Raw genomic sequence first — 17,058 nt, 5'->3', positions numbered from 1 at the left:
TAATTTTACGCCTGCAAAGTTTGGTTAATGATGGCTGGATGTTGTATGTCGGCCGAGGAGAAGGATAATCACAGAATCAATCAGGAGATTGACAGGCAGCTGCGACAGGACAAGAAAGACTCGGGCAGTGAACTCAAACTGCTGCTATTAGGTGAGAGCTGTCACATCTGTCAAGAAGTGCACACTGCATAGCCTAGGGTCCTAGGCTACTTGGGTAAAGCCTGGACCACACTTGTAAAATCAGGTGAGGAAGGGAGCAGTAGGCTATCAGAGTGTTGTAGACGTACCAATTTAAAGTTAGAATAATAGTGATATGTAGTAATATAATCCCAATACTGTGCAGACATGGGAGCGCATTCGTTTTAATATTATTTTACTTTAATTTGGTGTGTCGTCATAGCGGTGTCTGATTTATGCTCAGATTAGTTTAGGTGCAACAAATTTGCGCCTTTTTTCAATGTTGAATTGAAAGAAATTGATGGCCTCACGTTCACTGTCGACAAAGACTAATACTATCTGGGAAGCTTTTAATTACGAGATTCTAGTGGCTTACGTTGGGCCTTGGCCACAACGAAGTTTTTGTAGTCGCAGGTAGATGGTGTACCGGAGTTATGACCTCATGCAAAACCATGCAAATACAGCCGCGAGTCTCATATCAGGATGAACCAGACTTGTGGAGGTCTACAATTTTTTTTCTGAGGTCTTGGCTGATTTGTTTTGATTTTCCCATGATGTCAAGCAAAGAGGCACTGAGTTTGAAGGTAGGCCTTGAAATACATCCACAGGTATATCTCCAATTGACTCAAATGATGTCAATTAGCCTATCAGAAGCTTCTAAAGCCATGACATCATTTTCTAGAATCTTCCAAGCTGTTTAAAGGCACAGTCAACTTACTGTATGTAAACTTCTGACCCACTGGAATTGTGATACAGTGAATTATAAGTGAAATAATCTGTCTGTAAACAATTGTTGGAAAAATTACTTGTGTCATGCACAAAGTAGATGTCCTAACCGACTTGCCAAAACTATATTTTGTTAACTAGAAATTTGTGGAGTGGTTGAACACAACCTAAGTGTATGTAAACTTCCAATTTCAACTGTACATGTCCCTAAAGGTATCATTAGACCTGTGACTGGTCACAGTAAAACTCGTGGAAGACATTCAGCACACGATGAAAAGGGTTTCTGGTCCAGATCTACACATGATCACCATGTGTATTGTAACACTTTCATATTGCACAGTCAAGGGGCTATTTTACAGTAATGGAATTAAGATTTGACTCAGTTCTTTCACTTTGAAATGTATGCCAAACAAAAACCATTGATTTCAAAGTGTAACAAACCATACAACTCTATGCACAAGGACAATGTTTTACAATTTCCACTGACAAATGTACAAAAACTAATTTAGTGGAAGAACTGCGCAGATGCAAACTTTCGTAACGAAACCACTGTAAAATCTCCTTCATGTTTTTATACGACCACCTTTTCCAATACCTGCTCCGAATTAAGAGTTAAAGATGTCTGCAGAAAGAATGGGGTGTCAGCTATGACATGTCACCTTGTAGAGTATAGTTCAGCACAATACACTACATTATACTTGTTTTTACTGTACTATTGTATCATATTGGACTGTACTCTTCTGTGCTCTACTTACTTTCCATTACTGTGGTGTACTGTACTTTACTGTGCTCTACTCACTGTACTATCTAAACTTGATTGGTTCAGATTTAGTCCGGTCTGTCTGTGGATGTTAACATCAAGGCCAGTATGAACTGACCAAATTTCAACTACTTTTCAATGTCCATGGATGTCCAGTGTTGGTCGTGCTCAGTTGGTGAGGATTCTGATTACAGTATGTGGAAAGAGAGGGAGGGGGCTTATGGGTCAGTGAGAGCTGGGAAAGGTGACATTAACTGGAGAGTGAGAGGCAGAAAGAGAGAGAGAGGGAGGGGTTGTCCAGATTGTTTTTAACAGTCTTGGTTTGACCACCAGATGACAGAAAGACAAAAAAAAAACAGTTATGAGCTGAAAATAACAGTATGCCAGTGGTAGCAGGTGACCCACCTGTGGTTTGTCAATATTATGATTTCCCATTTTAGCCAATTCAATTTCAGTAATTCCATTACAGATTTTGGGGTAATTGGTAATGGGTTTTAATCACTTTGTAATTTATAAACAAAATGTAATATCAATAAAATCACTATAGCTACTTGGTTGGTCTACCATTACTTGTTACTTCTGTGAACGTTCATTATCCTCCCACCTGTAATCGGCCTGTGTGTAGCTGGTGTGGAGGAGTCAGGCGCAGGACAGCAGAAATGAGTAAGGAACATAATTTACTCAAGGAATCAATAAAATACAACACAATAAACTAACCCACAATAACGGACTGTATACATACAAACAATCACTCACAAAAAACCATGGGGGAACAGAGGGTTAAATAATGAACAAGTAATTGGGGGATTGAAACCAGGTGTGTAAAACAAAGACAAAACAAATGGAAAATGAAAAGTGGATCGGCGATGGCTAGAAGGCCGGTGACGTCGACCGCCGAACGCCGCCCGAACAAGGAGAGGGACCGACTTCGGCAGAAGTTGTGACACCACCTCATGTATTTGTTTTGATGAGGGAGAGAAATTACAACATACTTTGGTCATGTAGTGTATGTGGACACCTGCCTGTTGAACATTCCAAAATCATTGCCATTAATATGGAGTTGGTCCCCCCTTTGCTGCTATAACAGCCTCCACTCTTCTCGGAAGAATTTGCCCTAGATGTTGGAACATTGCTGTGGGGACTTGCTTCCATTCAGCCACAAGAGCATTAGTGAGGTCAGGCACTCGCAGTCGGCGTTCCAATTCATACCAAAGGTGTCAGGGCTCTGTGCAGGCCAGTCAAGTTCTTCCACACTGATCTCAACAAACCATTTCTGTATGGACCTTGCTTTGTGCATGGGGGCATTGTTATGCTGAAACAGGAAAGGGCCTTCCCCAAACTGTTGCCACAAAGTCGGAAGCATAGAATCGTCCAGAATGTCATTGTATGCTGTTGCGTTAAGATTTCCCTTTGTGGGGGCCTAGCCCGAATCATGAAAAACAGCCCCAGACCATTAGTGTATTCCCGGCGTCCACCAAACCCAGATTTGTCCGTCGGACTGCCAGATGGTGAAGTGTGATTCATCACTCCAGAGAATGTTTCCACTGCCCCAAAGTACAATGGCGGCGAGCTTTACACCACTCCAACCGATGCTTGGCATTGCGCATGGGGATCATAGGCTTGTGTGCAGCTGCTCGGCCATGGAAACACATTTCATGAAGCTCCCGACAAACAGTTATTGTGCTGACGTTGCTTCCGGAGGTAGTTTGGAACTCAGTAGTGAGAGTTGCAACCGAAGACTGACGATCTTTACGCGCAACGCACTTCAGCACTTGCTGATCCCGTTCTGTGAGCTTGTGTGGCCTACCACTTTGCGGCTGAGCCGTTGTTGATCCTAGATGTTTACACTTCTTCACAATAATAGCACTTACAATTGACCAGGGCACCTCTAACTGGGCAGAAATTAGACAAACTGACAAACTGTAAAGGTGGCACCCTATGACGGTGCCAAGTTGAAAGCCAGTAAGGCCATTCTACTGCTAGTGTTTGTCTATGGAGATTGCATGGCTGTGTTCTCAATTTTATACACCTGTCAACAACGGGTGTGGCTGAAATAGCCAAATCCGCTATTTTGAAGGGGTGTCCAGAGGGTTGCATATTTTGGGGAATATTCAGAGGTTGAAACATTCCGTGGGAATTGACGGGAATATATGGGAATTAACAGAAATATGTAAATTAATATTAATACCATTTAAGTGTAGATGTTTTTTGCATTGGATATATTTACCATATCATATGGAGACAGAAACATAAATGTTTTAGTAGACATAATTGCAAATGATTAAATCCTTCTAATAGACATTTTTTTAAAACAATTTGAACTTTAATTAAATGAGTTGACTATTCACATGGGATGATTTCACTCAACAACAAAAGAAAGGGAATACTGAATGATCCATCGCATCTCCCAAAAACATTTAACATAAATCTGTAAAATTAGTCTAGAAACGAAAGCTTTGGTTGTCTTCCTCTCAGGCTTCCATGTCTTCTCCCTGGACCTCCTCAATGTCCACCTCTTGAACATCAGACTCTGAGGCCTCATCTTCAATGTCACTTTCCAACCTTGTTGAGGTTGGCTCGTTGTCAGGCTCAAAAAGCCTCAAATTTGCCCGGACGGACACCAATTTTTCAACCCTTGAATTGGTCAGCCTGTTGCGTCAGCCAGTTGTGCTCTGAGGCGGCTGATGTTGGTGGGATTTGGAGGATGATGGAGGCAACAGGGGAAAGATCCTCAGATCCACAAAGTCCCTTCCACCAGGTGGCTGATGAGATACGTTGGCACGACTGCCATATGGCATCTCCATCCCAAAGCCCTTGCTTGGAAGTGTACTTCGCCAGACTGCCAAGAACATTGCCCTCATCCAGGCCAAGGTGGCGAGACACGGTAGTGATGACACCATATGCCTTGTTGATCTCTGCACCAAACAGGATGCTCTTGCCAGCATACTTAGCATACTTACAACATGTACGCTGCGGCGTGTATGGGCTTCAGGCAGAAGTCTTCACGCTTTTTGATGTATTTCAGAACTGCAGTTTCCTCTGCTTGGAGCAACAGTAAAGTGGGCAGGGCAGTACAGATTTGTCTTACATCTGCAAGTAGAGTCTGAACATCAGACAGCATGGCATTGTCTCCCTCAATCCGTGTAACGGCTACTGCTATTGGTTTCAGGCTGCTTACCACTCTCTCCCAAAATACATCATCCAGGAAGATCCTCTTGATGGAGCTGTCCATATCGGCAGACTGTGATATGGCCATTTATTGGAGAGACTCCTTCCCCTCCAGGAGACTGTCAAACATGATGACAACACCATCCCAACAGGTGTTGCTGGGCAGCTTCAATGTGATGCTCTTATTCTTCTCACTTTGCTTGGTGAGGTAGATTGCTGCTATAACTTGATGACCCTTCACATACTTAACCATTTCCTTGGCTCTCTTGTAGTGTGCCCTTGAGGAGCAGATTCAATGCATGAGCAGCACAGCCAATGGGTGTGATGTGAGGGTAGGACTCCTCCACTTGATTGCAATACAGTCTGCTTTCACTATGATTTGCTTGACCTTCACTTGAACTCTGCATCCAGCAAATGAGTAGATAAAGCATGTCTGGTTGGAGGGGTGTATGCTGGGTGAAGAACATTCAGAAATCTCTTCCAATACACATTGCCTGTGAGCATCAGAGGTGAACCAGTTGCATACACAGCTCGAGCAAGACATTCATCAGCATTTCTCTGACTACGTTCCTCCGTTGAGTCAAACAAACTTCTGATTCTAGGAGGACAATGAGCTCTTGCTATCAATAAGGTGTCTGATTCATCAATTTCATCTCGAATAGAACTAGAGGGACTTTTGTCAGAGGTTGCTTGTTGTGAGCGCTGAGGGAACTTTATGCACTTGGCCAGATGATTCTGCATCTTTGTTGCATTCTTCACATATGATTTGGCACCGTACTTGCAAATGTACACAACTTTTCCTTCTACATTAGCTGCAGTGAAATGTCTCCACACATCAGATAGTGCCCGTGGCATTTTCCTGTAAAGATTAGATTTTTTTCTTTGTAAAAAACCCCCAAATACAATTCCATGAACAGATAAATAGTTAAGCAGTTAGATTAACTCCTTTGTAAGATATAAATGTTTTAAAATGCAACATGTATGGAAACAGGTGAATTAACACTCCTCAGATAGCAGATTCAAGCAAGCTAAAACACACATGGTAGCAAAAACGAACTAGCAGAAATTGTTAAGTTAGAAATTATTTAAACACACTTTGCTGTAGGCTACTATTTACTAGTTGACAAAAAAATGATGTATGTCATATAAAATATATTCACCCCACCCAGTATTGTAATCAAAACTTACCAGAAAGCATGTAGTCCTTGGCTCAGACAGTGTAGTAGTGGGCTCAATAGCATCTCATTAGTGTGCAAGATGTTGAGAATCAGCTGTACATGTGATGGAAGAATGCACTGTGCATGCAGAGGGTTGCAATTCCATTGAATTGTGACATATTTTGGTTAAACTATCCCCAAGACCTAGAATTATGTGTATCCCACAAAAAAGGTTCACTGTTATAAGCTAACCTTTTTTGATGAATTTAAGCAAAATTCTGAAAACCATGGAAAATTTCAGGAAATTTACCGTACATTTTCCGACCCTTTGCAACCCTATGTGTCCACATACTTTTTTTATATAGTATATCTTAAAGATGTGTGGGTTTCTGGTAATGGAAATACAAGGCACAAGGTAATATTTCTTAAACTTACAGAAGGTAAACATTTTCTCCAAAACAAAATATATGTGTTGATATTAGTTGGCAGGGGTCTTTACATCAACATTATTGTGTATTTCTGATACATTTTAAGACTTTTTCTGGTATGTTTTCTATGTTCTTTCTGTTTTATCTAGAAATCAAAACCTTTACTTTTTGGGAAAATGGTTGGAAAATGTATCTATGCCTTCACTTCCCAAAAATATAGTCTTAGCTGTCATTTGACACCCAATTTAATATTATCCTATGAACTTGTTGGTGCTCGATGGGAATTCCCCAAGGTAAGTGAACCACCAATGTTTTACACCAGCATCAGCTACAGCCTCCTCATGCTTCAGTGAGAGACTATACAGACTCTGTCGCAGGGCTTTGTGTAGACTACTGTCCTCACACCTCCTAAGAAAGAGGAAGTGTAGGTGTGTGTGTCTGTTCCTGTGGTCAATGGGTGGTTATGGTAATGTCTAATGCCTACAGCTAAATACTCCTCTGAGTGGGAGAGAGGCCAGCTGGGCAGACAGTCAGAGAGACAGACAGACAGAGAAACTGACTGATGGTGGTAACCACATGGGTAATGGTATGGTAAATCAAATGAAATTGTATTGGTCACATACACATGTTTAGCAGATGTTATTGCGGGTGTAGTGAAACGCTTGTGTTTCTAGCTCCTACAGTGCAGTAATATCTAACAAGTAATATCTAACAATTTCACATACCGCAACCAGAAGCCATGGATTACAGGCAACATTTCTATGTCGCATAATGGCGCCGGAGAAGGCAGATGTTTTATGTGTCCCCAACCGATTGTTTTTTTGTTCGTTTATTTGTGTTTTTTGTAACTTATTTTTTTACTTATTTTGTACATAATGTTGCCGCTACCATCTCTTCTGACCGAAAATAACTTCTGGACATCAGTACTCCGATTACTCACCACGGGCTGGCAGAATCCTTTTTTTTCCTTTGAGGAGCCTGACGTGAACGATATACTGCTTTCTCGGGAACAGGCCCAGATCCTCGTGATTTGCGTGAAGAGGAGGCGAAGAAAAAGGGGCCAAAGGGCGGGCTGAGAATTCGTAGGCGATGGAATAAACCCCCACTTCCTTCCATTCTGTGAGCAAACGTGCAATTTCTGGAGAATAAAATAGATGACCTACGCGCAAGATTAAACTACCAACGGGGAATTCAAAACTGTAATATCTTATGCTTCACCGAGTCGTGGCTGAACAGCTGGCTGGTTATATGCTGTACCGGCAGGATAGAACAGCAGCGTCTGGTAAGACAAAGGGCGGGCGGGCTATGTATTTTTGTAAATAACAGCTGGTGCACAAGGAAGTCTCGAGCTATTGCTCGCTGAGGTAGAGTATCTCATGATAAGCTGTAGACCACACTATCTACCTATAGAGTTTTCATCTGTATTTACTTTTCGTAGCTGTTTACATACCACCACAGTCAGAGGCTGGCACTAAAACAGCATTGATAGTATAGCTGTATTCCACCATAAACAAACAAGAAAATGCTCACCCAGAGGCGTCTATCCAAGTAGCCGGGGACTTTAACGCAGGGAAACTTAAATCTGTTTTACCACATTTATATCAGCATGTTAAATGTGCAACCAGAGGGAAAAAAACGCTGGACCACCTTTACTCCACACACACAGACGCATACAAAGCTCTCCCTCGCCTTCCATTTGGTAAATCTGACCATAATTCTATCCTCCTGATTCCTGCTTACAAGCATAAATTAAAGCAGGAAACACCTGTAACGAGATCAATAAAAAAGTGGTCAGATGAAGCAGATGCTAAGCTACAGGAATGTTTTGCTAGCACAGACTGGAATATGTTCTGCGATTCCTCCGATGGCATTGAGGAATACACCACATCAGTCATTGGCTTCATCAATAAGTGCATCGATGACGTGGTCCCCACAGTGACCGTACATACATACCCCAACCAGAAGCCATGGATTACAGGCAACATCCGCACTGAGCTAAAGGCTAGAGCTGCCGCTTTCAAGGAGCGGGACTCTAACCTGGAAGCTTATAAGAAATTCCGCTATGCCCTCCGACGAACCATCAAACAGGCAAAGTGTCAATACAGGACTAAGATAGAATCGTACTACACCGGCTCTGACGCTCATCGGATGTGGCAGGTCTTGCAAAACATTACAGACTACAAAGGGAAGCACAGCCGAGAGCTGCCCATTGACACGAGCCTACCAGACGAGCTAAACTACTTCTATGCTCGTTTTGAGGCAAATGGCCCATGAAACCTGCATGAGAGCATCAGCTGTTCCTGAAGACTGTGTGATCACGCTCTCCGCAGCCGATGTGAGTAAGACCTTTAAACAGGTCAACATTCACAAGGCCGCAGGGCCAGACGATTTACCAGGATGTGTACTGCGAGCATGCGCTGACCAACTGGCAAGTGTCTTCACTGACATTTTCAACCTCTCCCTGTCCGAGTCTGTAATACCAACATGTTTTAAGCAGACCACCATAGTGCCTGTGCCCAAGATCAGGCCTTGATAATGGAGTTGGAGCCGTGCGTGACCACGCAGTCATGGGTGAACAGGGAGTACAGGAGGGGGCTGAGCATGCATCCTTGTGGGGCCCCAGTGTTAAGGATCAGCGAAGTGGAGGTGCTGTTTCCTACCTTCACCACCTGGGGGCGGCCCGTCAGAAAGTCCAGGACCCAGTTGCACAGGGTGGGGTTCAGACCCAGGGCCTCGAGCTTGATGATGAGCTTTGAGGGTACTATGGTGTTGAATGCTGAGCTATAGTCAATGAACAGCATTCTTACACTTGTGAGGCCCATTTTTAAGGTATTTGTGACCAACGTATGCATATCTGTATTCCCAATCGTGAAATCTACAGATTAGGGCCTAATTAATTAATTTAAATTGACTGATTTCCTTATATGAACTGTAACTCAGTAAAATATTTGAAATTGTTGCATGTTGTGTTTATATTTTTGGTTCAGTGTGTGTGTATATACGGGTAATTCATATTATCTTTCAGGTGTGAATGTCCTAATGAATGAATTTAAGTTTGTATGTTACAAAAAATGTATATAACTCATTGTATTTATTTGGAAAACTACATGCACATTCTAATCTCAATTGCAAAATGGATGGATCAACCCATCTTCAGTAAAGCGTTTAAAACATAAATAGAACATTTATATTGTATCTCTATGGCTTATTAGGTCATGAGGGTAAGTGCAAACGCCAGCTCCCTCTCTGACTGCTTTGGTCAGTTATACATGCTCTCTCTTTGATTGGTCAACTTAATATTCACAAGTGCCTATGGCCTCTGATTGGTCATTGTCAGGCATAAGTCCCTGCCCATTATGTCTAGTGGGTGGATCTGTGTGGGGTGGTGGCTTATTGAGTACACACTTTCATGTTGTTCTCATTAGAATATTGACTGGCTAGTTTTTGAAAGTAAAATTCATTAAATGTTTTAAAGCCTATGTACAGATGTCTGCAAATACAGTTTCCTTAGCAACAACTCATTTATTTGGTTTTAGTCTCTTGGAAACCCCCTAGAGCTCAACACATACAGGCACACTGTCCAATTACCTTGAAGAAGCATTTTCGAAGTCCATTGTCTTCCAAGGGTAGCTGAAAATGAATGGCTGGAAGGAGGGTGTGTGTTTCAGTGTGGTGCATTGGTGTTTAAGTCTTCATAGGAGACTAAAGACAGAGGAGACCAAGCAACAGAGAAACTGTGTTCTGTTGGGGTCTGGTGTTTGTTGGCAACAATTATCCATGCTGACATGTTTCAATCCTGAGTGGCTCCAGGAATTGTGAATACATGGTGGCCAGGAATGAGCCTGTCTGACTTCCTCTCAGAAACAACGCAAAAAAGATTGCTGACCAACCTGGTCTCGGAGCATTTCGTATTATGTACGTAAATCCGAGACAGTCCATATAGTGTGATATGTTACTATATTATGTCTAGTCTATGAGACCAGGCTGAGCTGACCCCTCTTTAAACACTTCTTAGGAACAGCCTCACTCTTCATCTATTTTTCACCTCGCCTATCCCGGTGATTTCCTCTGAACTAACAATCTGGTGGGTCATTCGATTTTTTTATTTATTTAACCTTTATTTTAACTAGGCAAGTCAGTTAAGAAATTCTTATTTACAATAATGGCCTACCCCGGCCAAACCCTCCCCTAACGACGCTGGGCCAATAGTGCGCCGCCCTATGCTGCCCTACCAAGCAAAAGGCAGTAACTGCTCAAAGCGTGGAACTGACAAAAATTGCTTTTATTTACCTTGGTTTCACAGTAACTTTATGCAGTTACTGCTAACATGACCCCCATTTTCTCCAAAACACAATACGAGGCAGGATACTTGTCCACATGATTAAGCATGTATTTAATGTATAAAAAAATGCCATTAACTCATTTTCGACCAAATTAGCAGTTACTGCCTTTTTGCTTGGTAGGGCAGTATGGGACTCCCGATCACGGCCGGTTGTGATACAGCCCGGGATTGAACCAGGGTCTGTAGTGACGGCTCTAGCACTGAGATGCAGTGCCTTAGACGCTGCGCCACTCAGGTGGGTCATTCCACCTCAAAACGCACAAGAAAGAGGATTGACACCCACCATCTCAAATTGTGCTGAAATCGTTTCTGTAGTTAGAAACAAATGGCATTATCATTCCTGAAACATTATTTTGTTGAAATGTAATTTGATCTCTGAGAAATTAGGAAAATTAATTGCACCCAAATTGGCCATTTTAATTAAAAGGATTCATATAATCTTCAATAAATATAGTACCCAACATCCGATTTGGACCATAATTCTTCCTAACAATGAGTAAGACGAGGAGTCCAATAAAATGATCAAAAACCACCCACGGACAAAACCTAGTATTTTCACACTAATTTATGCTAAATAATGCTAACTACTTCAATTGCTAATTTCTCTAAACAGGGGAAAAAAACATGACCAGATTCACAGGTAATACATTACAAAGGATGAAGAAGCAAAACTCCAAGCCGCACCATACTACTTGTCAGACATAGAGAACTGATACTGGTTGTTGGGTGGGATGTGGGGGGTCCGTGGGTGGCTTTTAACTATTTTATTGGATTCCTCGTCTTACTCAATGGAACGAAGACGTTTGGTCCAAGTCAGGTGTTGGGTCCTATATTTGCTTATATTTGGGCTCCCGAGGGCGCAGCGGTCTAAGGCACTGCATCTCAGTGCTAGAGGTGTCACTACAGACTGCCTGGTTCGAATCCAGGCTGTATCACAACCGGCAGTGATTGGGAGTCCCATAGGGCGGAGCATAATTGGCCCAGCGTTGTCTGGGTTTGGCCGGTGTAGGCCGTCATTGTAAATAAGAATTTGTTCTTAACTGACTTGCCTAGTTAAAAAAAAAAAAAAAAATGATATTCTGGTAGTCACTCCGTTTCAGTAAAACAAAATGTTTTGTGTCCATAACAGACAGGTTCTGTTATGGTGGTAGAGGTCCATTTAGGTTCTGTTAAGGACCCTTGTCAAGGATCTCTCCAGGATCCAGATCTAGAGCTCACATCACAATAGTTATTGTATCCATGGAGATGTTGTTCTTGGTCACTGACCAGGCCAAGAAATTCGAAGGAGCTGGCAGGAGCAGCCGGGAAATAGATCGAGAATGTGTGTGTGTGTGTGTCTAAATGTGAATAGGGCTGTAATAGGTGATTATGGATTTTGGTTTGTTTGTCCAGATGCTATCCTTGTCTGGATATAGTGCTTCGCACTTCTTCAATTACCCATGTATTCCTTCCTTCCTTCCCCATCCTCACCCCTCTCCCCTTTTACCAGGTACTGGAGAGAGTGGGAAGAGCACCTTCATTAAACAGATGAGAATCATCCATGGCACCGGCTACTCAGAGGAGGACAAGCGAGGCTACACCAAGCTGGTGTACCAGAACATCTTCACTGCCATGCAGTCCATGATCCACGCCATGGAGACCCTCAACATCCCCTTCTTGGAGGCCCAGAATAAGGCAAGAATCCCAGCCACATCACACCTCAGGTCTGCTTCCGCACCAGCTGATCACGGAGCCAAGGACTTTTCCAAAAATAAACTCAATTTTAGTTTTAATTTGTGAAGCGTTTTAAAGCATTTTGCCTTGCGTGCCCTAATGAACACCCCAACCATCTTGTTTGCTCCCTCCCTCCCAGGGCTATGCCAGCATGTTGAGTGAGGTGGAGGTGGATATGGTGAATGATCTGGAGAGAGGCCATGTGGACGCCATCAGGAGCCTGTGGAGGGACGGTGGAGTGCAGGAGTGTTATGCCCGCCGCAGGGAGTACCAGCTATCTGACGCCGCCAAATAGTGAGTAGACATAAGTCATAGGGCAGGAGTTTTTCTTAACCTGATAATGATCAGGAAAACCACAGGCCCTGGTTATGGGCTATAACTAGGGCCTGGAGTTTTCCTGGTCAGGTAACAAAGACCACATCTCTATTGACAAAAGTAATTACACTATAACGTAAGACTGCAAAGCCGTTCAAAGAACCTTAATTAAAGATGACATCTGTGCTGCTGCAATTGTTTCCCCCTGCATGTCCTGGTAGAGAACAAAATCAATCTTCACACTGGAATGTAAATTTGCTGCCAGCATGCTGTTATTACATGGACAATGTTAAGACTCTAGCTGAGTCTTTCTCAGGACTCTCTTTTGGGGGGCGTATACTGTACCAGTCTGAAGTTTTTAATTCGTTGTTTGTAGTATCATTGTTCATTTTTTTTCTCTGGGTGATCACACAATTTCCATAAACATATTATTTTTATGCTGTGTTGTTCAGTTATCTGAGTGATCTGGACCGGATCGCAAAGGCCTCCTACCTTCCCACTGAGCAGGACATCCTGAGGGTCCGAGTGCCGACTACGGGAATCATCGAGTACCACTTTGACATGGAAGAAGTAATCTTCAGGTGAGGGGAAACTTTGGTTCTGTCAATGGTTCTGGCACCTTCTCCAATCTCAACTGAGCACATGTTTCGAGGAAACACTATCACCAACAAGCAACGCTCCTAACATTGGCTTGATGTGACAGGATGGTGGATGTGGGGGGTCAGAGGTCAGAGAGGAGGAAGTGGATCCACTGCTTTGAGAACATCACGTCCATCATCTTCTTGGCCGCGCTCAGCGAATACGACCAGGTGCTGGCTGAATGTGACGAGGTGAGCTCCCCGTCAGTCAGAGCAGTGTTCAGGCACCGGACATTTTACTGATACACCTGTGGGCCACATACATGAGCAAACATGCTGTTGTGTAAAATTGGTAAATAAAAATAAATTGTATCTCACACATTATGTGAGATTATAAACTGGGTGGTTTGAGTCCTGAATTCTGATTGGCTGAAAGCCATGGTATATCAGACCGAACACCACAGGTATGACAAAAAAATGTAGTTATACTGCTCTAATTACATTGGTAAAAAGTTTAAAATTGCAATAAGGCTCCTCGGGGGTTTGTGATATATGGCCAATATACCCTCAGCCGTGGTGTATTGACCATATACCACACCTCCTCTGGCCTTATTGTTTAAGTATGGGCTTTCATATCCGCTTACTATACATGCATTGTCTTTCCCCTAGAACTGTATGGAGGAGAGCAAAGCACTCTTTAAGACCATCGTCACATACCCCTGGTTCCAGCAATGTTCTGTCATCCTATTCCTTAACAAGACCGACATCCTAGAGGAGAAGATTACGCACTCCCACCTTGTTAACTACTTCCCAGAATACACTGGTAAGCTCTAGTAGTGTTTGTGTGACCGCTATTCTTATCAGTATAGTAAGAGAACCCATTAGTTAACACATATGACCAACCAGGTATCAAACCCAGATGGCCACATGACTCAATGCCATGTTAGCCCACTGAGCTAAAGCCTAGGCATTCGTTCTGGGAGCTAACACAGGTTTTCAGGTCTCAAGCAAGGTTACTCATCACATGAGGGTAGTTCACCGAAAAACCTCCGCTACGCATGCACACGCCATAACTAAAGCTGTTGTTTCCAGGGCCGCAGAATGACCCTAAAGCAGCCAGGGAGTTCATCCTGAAGATGTACCAGGAGCAGAACCGAGACAGACAGACTGTTTACTCCCACTTCACCTGTGCCACTGACACGGAGAACATCCGCTTTGTCTTTGCTGCTATCAGAGAGACCATCATCAAAAATCACCTCAAGGACTTTGCCATTATTTAGAGGAGAGCTAAGACTCCTGTGAGGTTAGGAGACATCTAGCCTGGTACTAGATCTGTAGCATGTGCTCGAGAGACAACTCCTCTAACTGTCATTGACATGAGTTGGTTAAAGCACATACAGATCTAGGATCAGGCTAAGAGACTTGAGAGTATATGTATAGGGTTAGGTTGGAACTTTAGATTGTTGCGGTAGAAGAAAATGCTTTGACTGCAAGATTTGTAGCATGGGTTGGAACCAGTTCAGGGAACAGAACCGAAAACTGGAAAATAACATTTTTCAAGGAACAGAACAGAACCGGGAATGAAAGTGATCCATACTGTTCCGGAACAGAACCGTTATTTGAAAAGCATGGGAACCAGTTAATAACGTTATTTTACGTTCCAGGCATTTTTGTTCTAGTCTCACAAAAAACGCAACAATGCGCCTATTCAAAGCCCTCACTCTGTCACTCAGAAACGTTTTCCAGTGTCTGCCTGCAAGCTGAGAATCTTTGACAGTGTGGGTACGTGTTTAGGCTACCTGCCCCTCCCCCATCAGAAGCATAGGATTCTGTACTGATGCTACAAACATGATTCAGAAGATGGGGAGAGAGATTTTTAATTAGCTAGAGAAGAATGGATTAACTTTTTCTATGCTAGTTAAGGATGTTATATGCATTGTTGTAACGTTTCACGTAGGATTTATTAATTACAAAAAGTGTTTAATTCTGGTGCCGCTCTGCACACTCAAGCTTGTTAGCTAGCTACCTCCAAGGACATTCAAAGTTCCTCCATAGAAGCCGCTCCTCCTAGGTATAATTCTGTGGACCTAATTCAGATAATGCATGTCATAACAAGATGCCCAGCGCTTCAAACCTCCTCCTCAACACGCTCTCTTCCCAGAGACCCTCAGTTGCATCTTGGTCCATAGGCTACACTTATCTGTCCATCACGCATGTAAACAACTAGCTTGCCTGCTCTGTCTGCACTGTTTGTTGAAGTAATTTAATGAGACTTGTACATACAAAACTGTTGATTTCAAAGATTAAAAAAAGGAACGGAAAGAAATGATATAAACCGGTACTTTTTTGGGATTCGAACCGGTTCAGAACTTTATTTTGCTGTTCGGAACAGTAGAATGGAACAAAAAAAAGTGTGGTTCTGTTCAGAATGAAACAATTGGAAAATAATTTTGGTTCCAACCTGATTTGTAGTGCTGTTTTTCTGTCCAGGGTGCTTTGTTAGGCTCAGCATCTATACCATTTGGAAATAGTATCTGAATAAAAACCATCAGATCACTAAAGAGAAAATCTCTTGTACATATATTTTGGAAAGAAAGAAAAGTCTACTCACTGTGACGAGGATGCCAAAGTATTTTTTTTTACATAAAATATATTTTTCTTGTATCGTCTTTGAAATGGATGACTTGAATTGATTTACCTTGTGTGGTTAGTATAGAGGAAGGAGTTAAGTATAGCACCTTTTGATTTATAAAAAAAAATAACTGTAAAACTATGATCTATCTACAGGTTTGGGGAGTAACTGATTACAATTTTGGGCAGGTAACTACAAAAACTAACTGTAATCAGTTACGTTAACACCTAAAATAATGTAATCAGATTAGATACTTTTGAAAAACTAGAAGACTACTTCTTTGATTATTTTAAAATTGAAAAGAGGCGCTAGATTAAGTTTGTTCCACCTGAGCGAGCCTGACCACAAGTCAGAGACCACTATGACACACCAAATGCATTCGATGGATACTTTTTGTCTTCTTCTAATGCCTTTTTAAGGGGACAATAATTCAAAAGTATCTGAAAGTAATCAGATTATGTTACTGAGTTTGGGTAATCCATAACTTAAAAAATTGTAATCAGTTTTGGACAGGTAACTAGTAACGGTAATGGATAACATTTAGAAAGTAACCTACCTAACCCTGTCTAACACTCCTCAGTGAGCACTAGTGTGATGAGAGTGCAAGTGGAATTGTGAATTTATTATTTGGCCAAGTCTTTTACTTGTTTAAATGTGAGAAAAGCAAGACTTGGCTGAAAAAAAATTACATTTGTTTTGTTTTCATACATATACTGTATTTATATATTATTTCACTACATCACCATATATCTAAACGGTGAAGCAAGCATGCATGTTTTAGCCAAGTAATCTGTCCGAAGTGCCTTGCGAGAGGAATAACATAGGGACATTTACCTGAGACTTTAATTCATTTAGGAGCAAATCTTTCCACATAATTAAATTGTTCAGCTATGAGGATTCACCCCTAAGTGTATATGTATTCTAACCATAACAGATTTTTGGTCATGAAAGAATTCTGTCCATAAATTGTTGTGACTGTTTTCTTATTCAATATGTGCATCTGTCATTTTCTACATTTGTTTCTTACAAAAATAAATTCAAGATACATTTGTTACGTTTCAA

At 42.1% G+C, this 17,058-nt stretch overlaps 1 protein-coding gene across 1 annotated transcript; it reads left to right on the top strand.

Annotated features, from left to right (window-relative positions):
* Nucleotides 1–4: 4 nt before the first annotated feature.
* Nucleotides 5–17,046, top strand: LOC106585634 (guanine nucleotide-binding protein subunit alpha-14). The gene is made up of 7 exons (XM_014172055.3): nucleotides 5–151; nucleotides 12,248–12,432; nucleotides 12,611–12,765; nucleotides 13,239–13,367; nucleotides 13,490–13,616; nucleotides 14,034–14,187; nucleotides 14,457–17,046. Exons 1-7 carry the CDS (start codon nucleotides 28–30, stop codon nucleotides 14,642–14,644), a joined length of 1,062 nt encoding a protein of 353 aa, XP_014027530.1. The 5' UTR covers nucleotides 5–27; the 3' UTR covers nucleotides 14,645–17,046.
* Nucleotides 17,047–17,058: the final 12 nt, after the last annotated feature.

Source organism: Salmo salar, chromosome 24, assembly GCF_965601325.2.
Source record: "Salmo salar chromosome 24, fSalSal1, whole genome shotgun sequence".
Taxonomy (NCBI): Eukaryota; Metazoa; Chordata; class Actinopteri; order Salmoniformes; family Salmonidae; genus Salmo; species Salmo salar.
This window is presented reverse-complemented; position numbering and strand designations above follow the sequence as displayed.

Excerpts from the sequence above, each read along its gene's own strand:
- LOC106585634 (XM_014172055.3), top strand. The coding sequence starts at position 28 with ATGATGGCTGGATGTTGTATGTCGGCCGAGGAGAAGGATAATCACAGA. Across the intron at positions 12,433-12,610 it reads TCTTGGAGGCCCAGAATAAG|GGCTATGCCAGCATGTTGAG; the intron begins GCAAGAATCCCA and ends CCTCCCTCCCAG. Across the intron at positions 12,766-13,238 it reads CTATCTGACGCCGCCAAATA|TTATCTGAGTGATCTGGACC; the intron begins GTGAGTAGACAT and ends TGTGTTGTTCAG.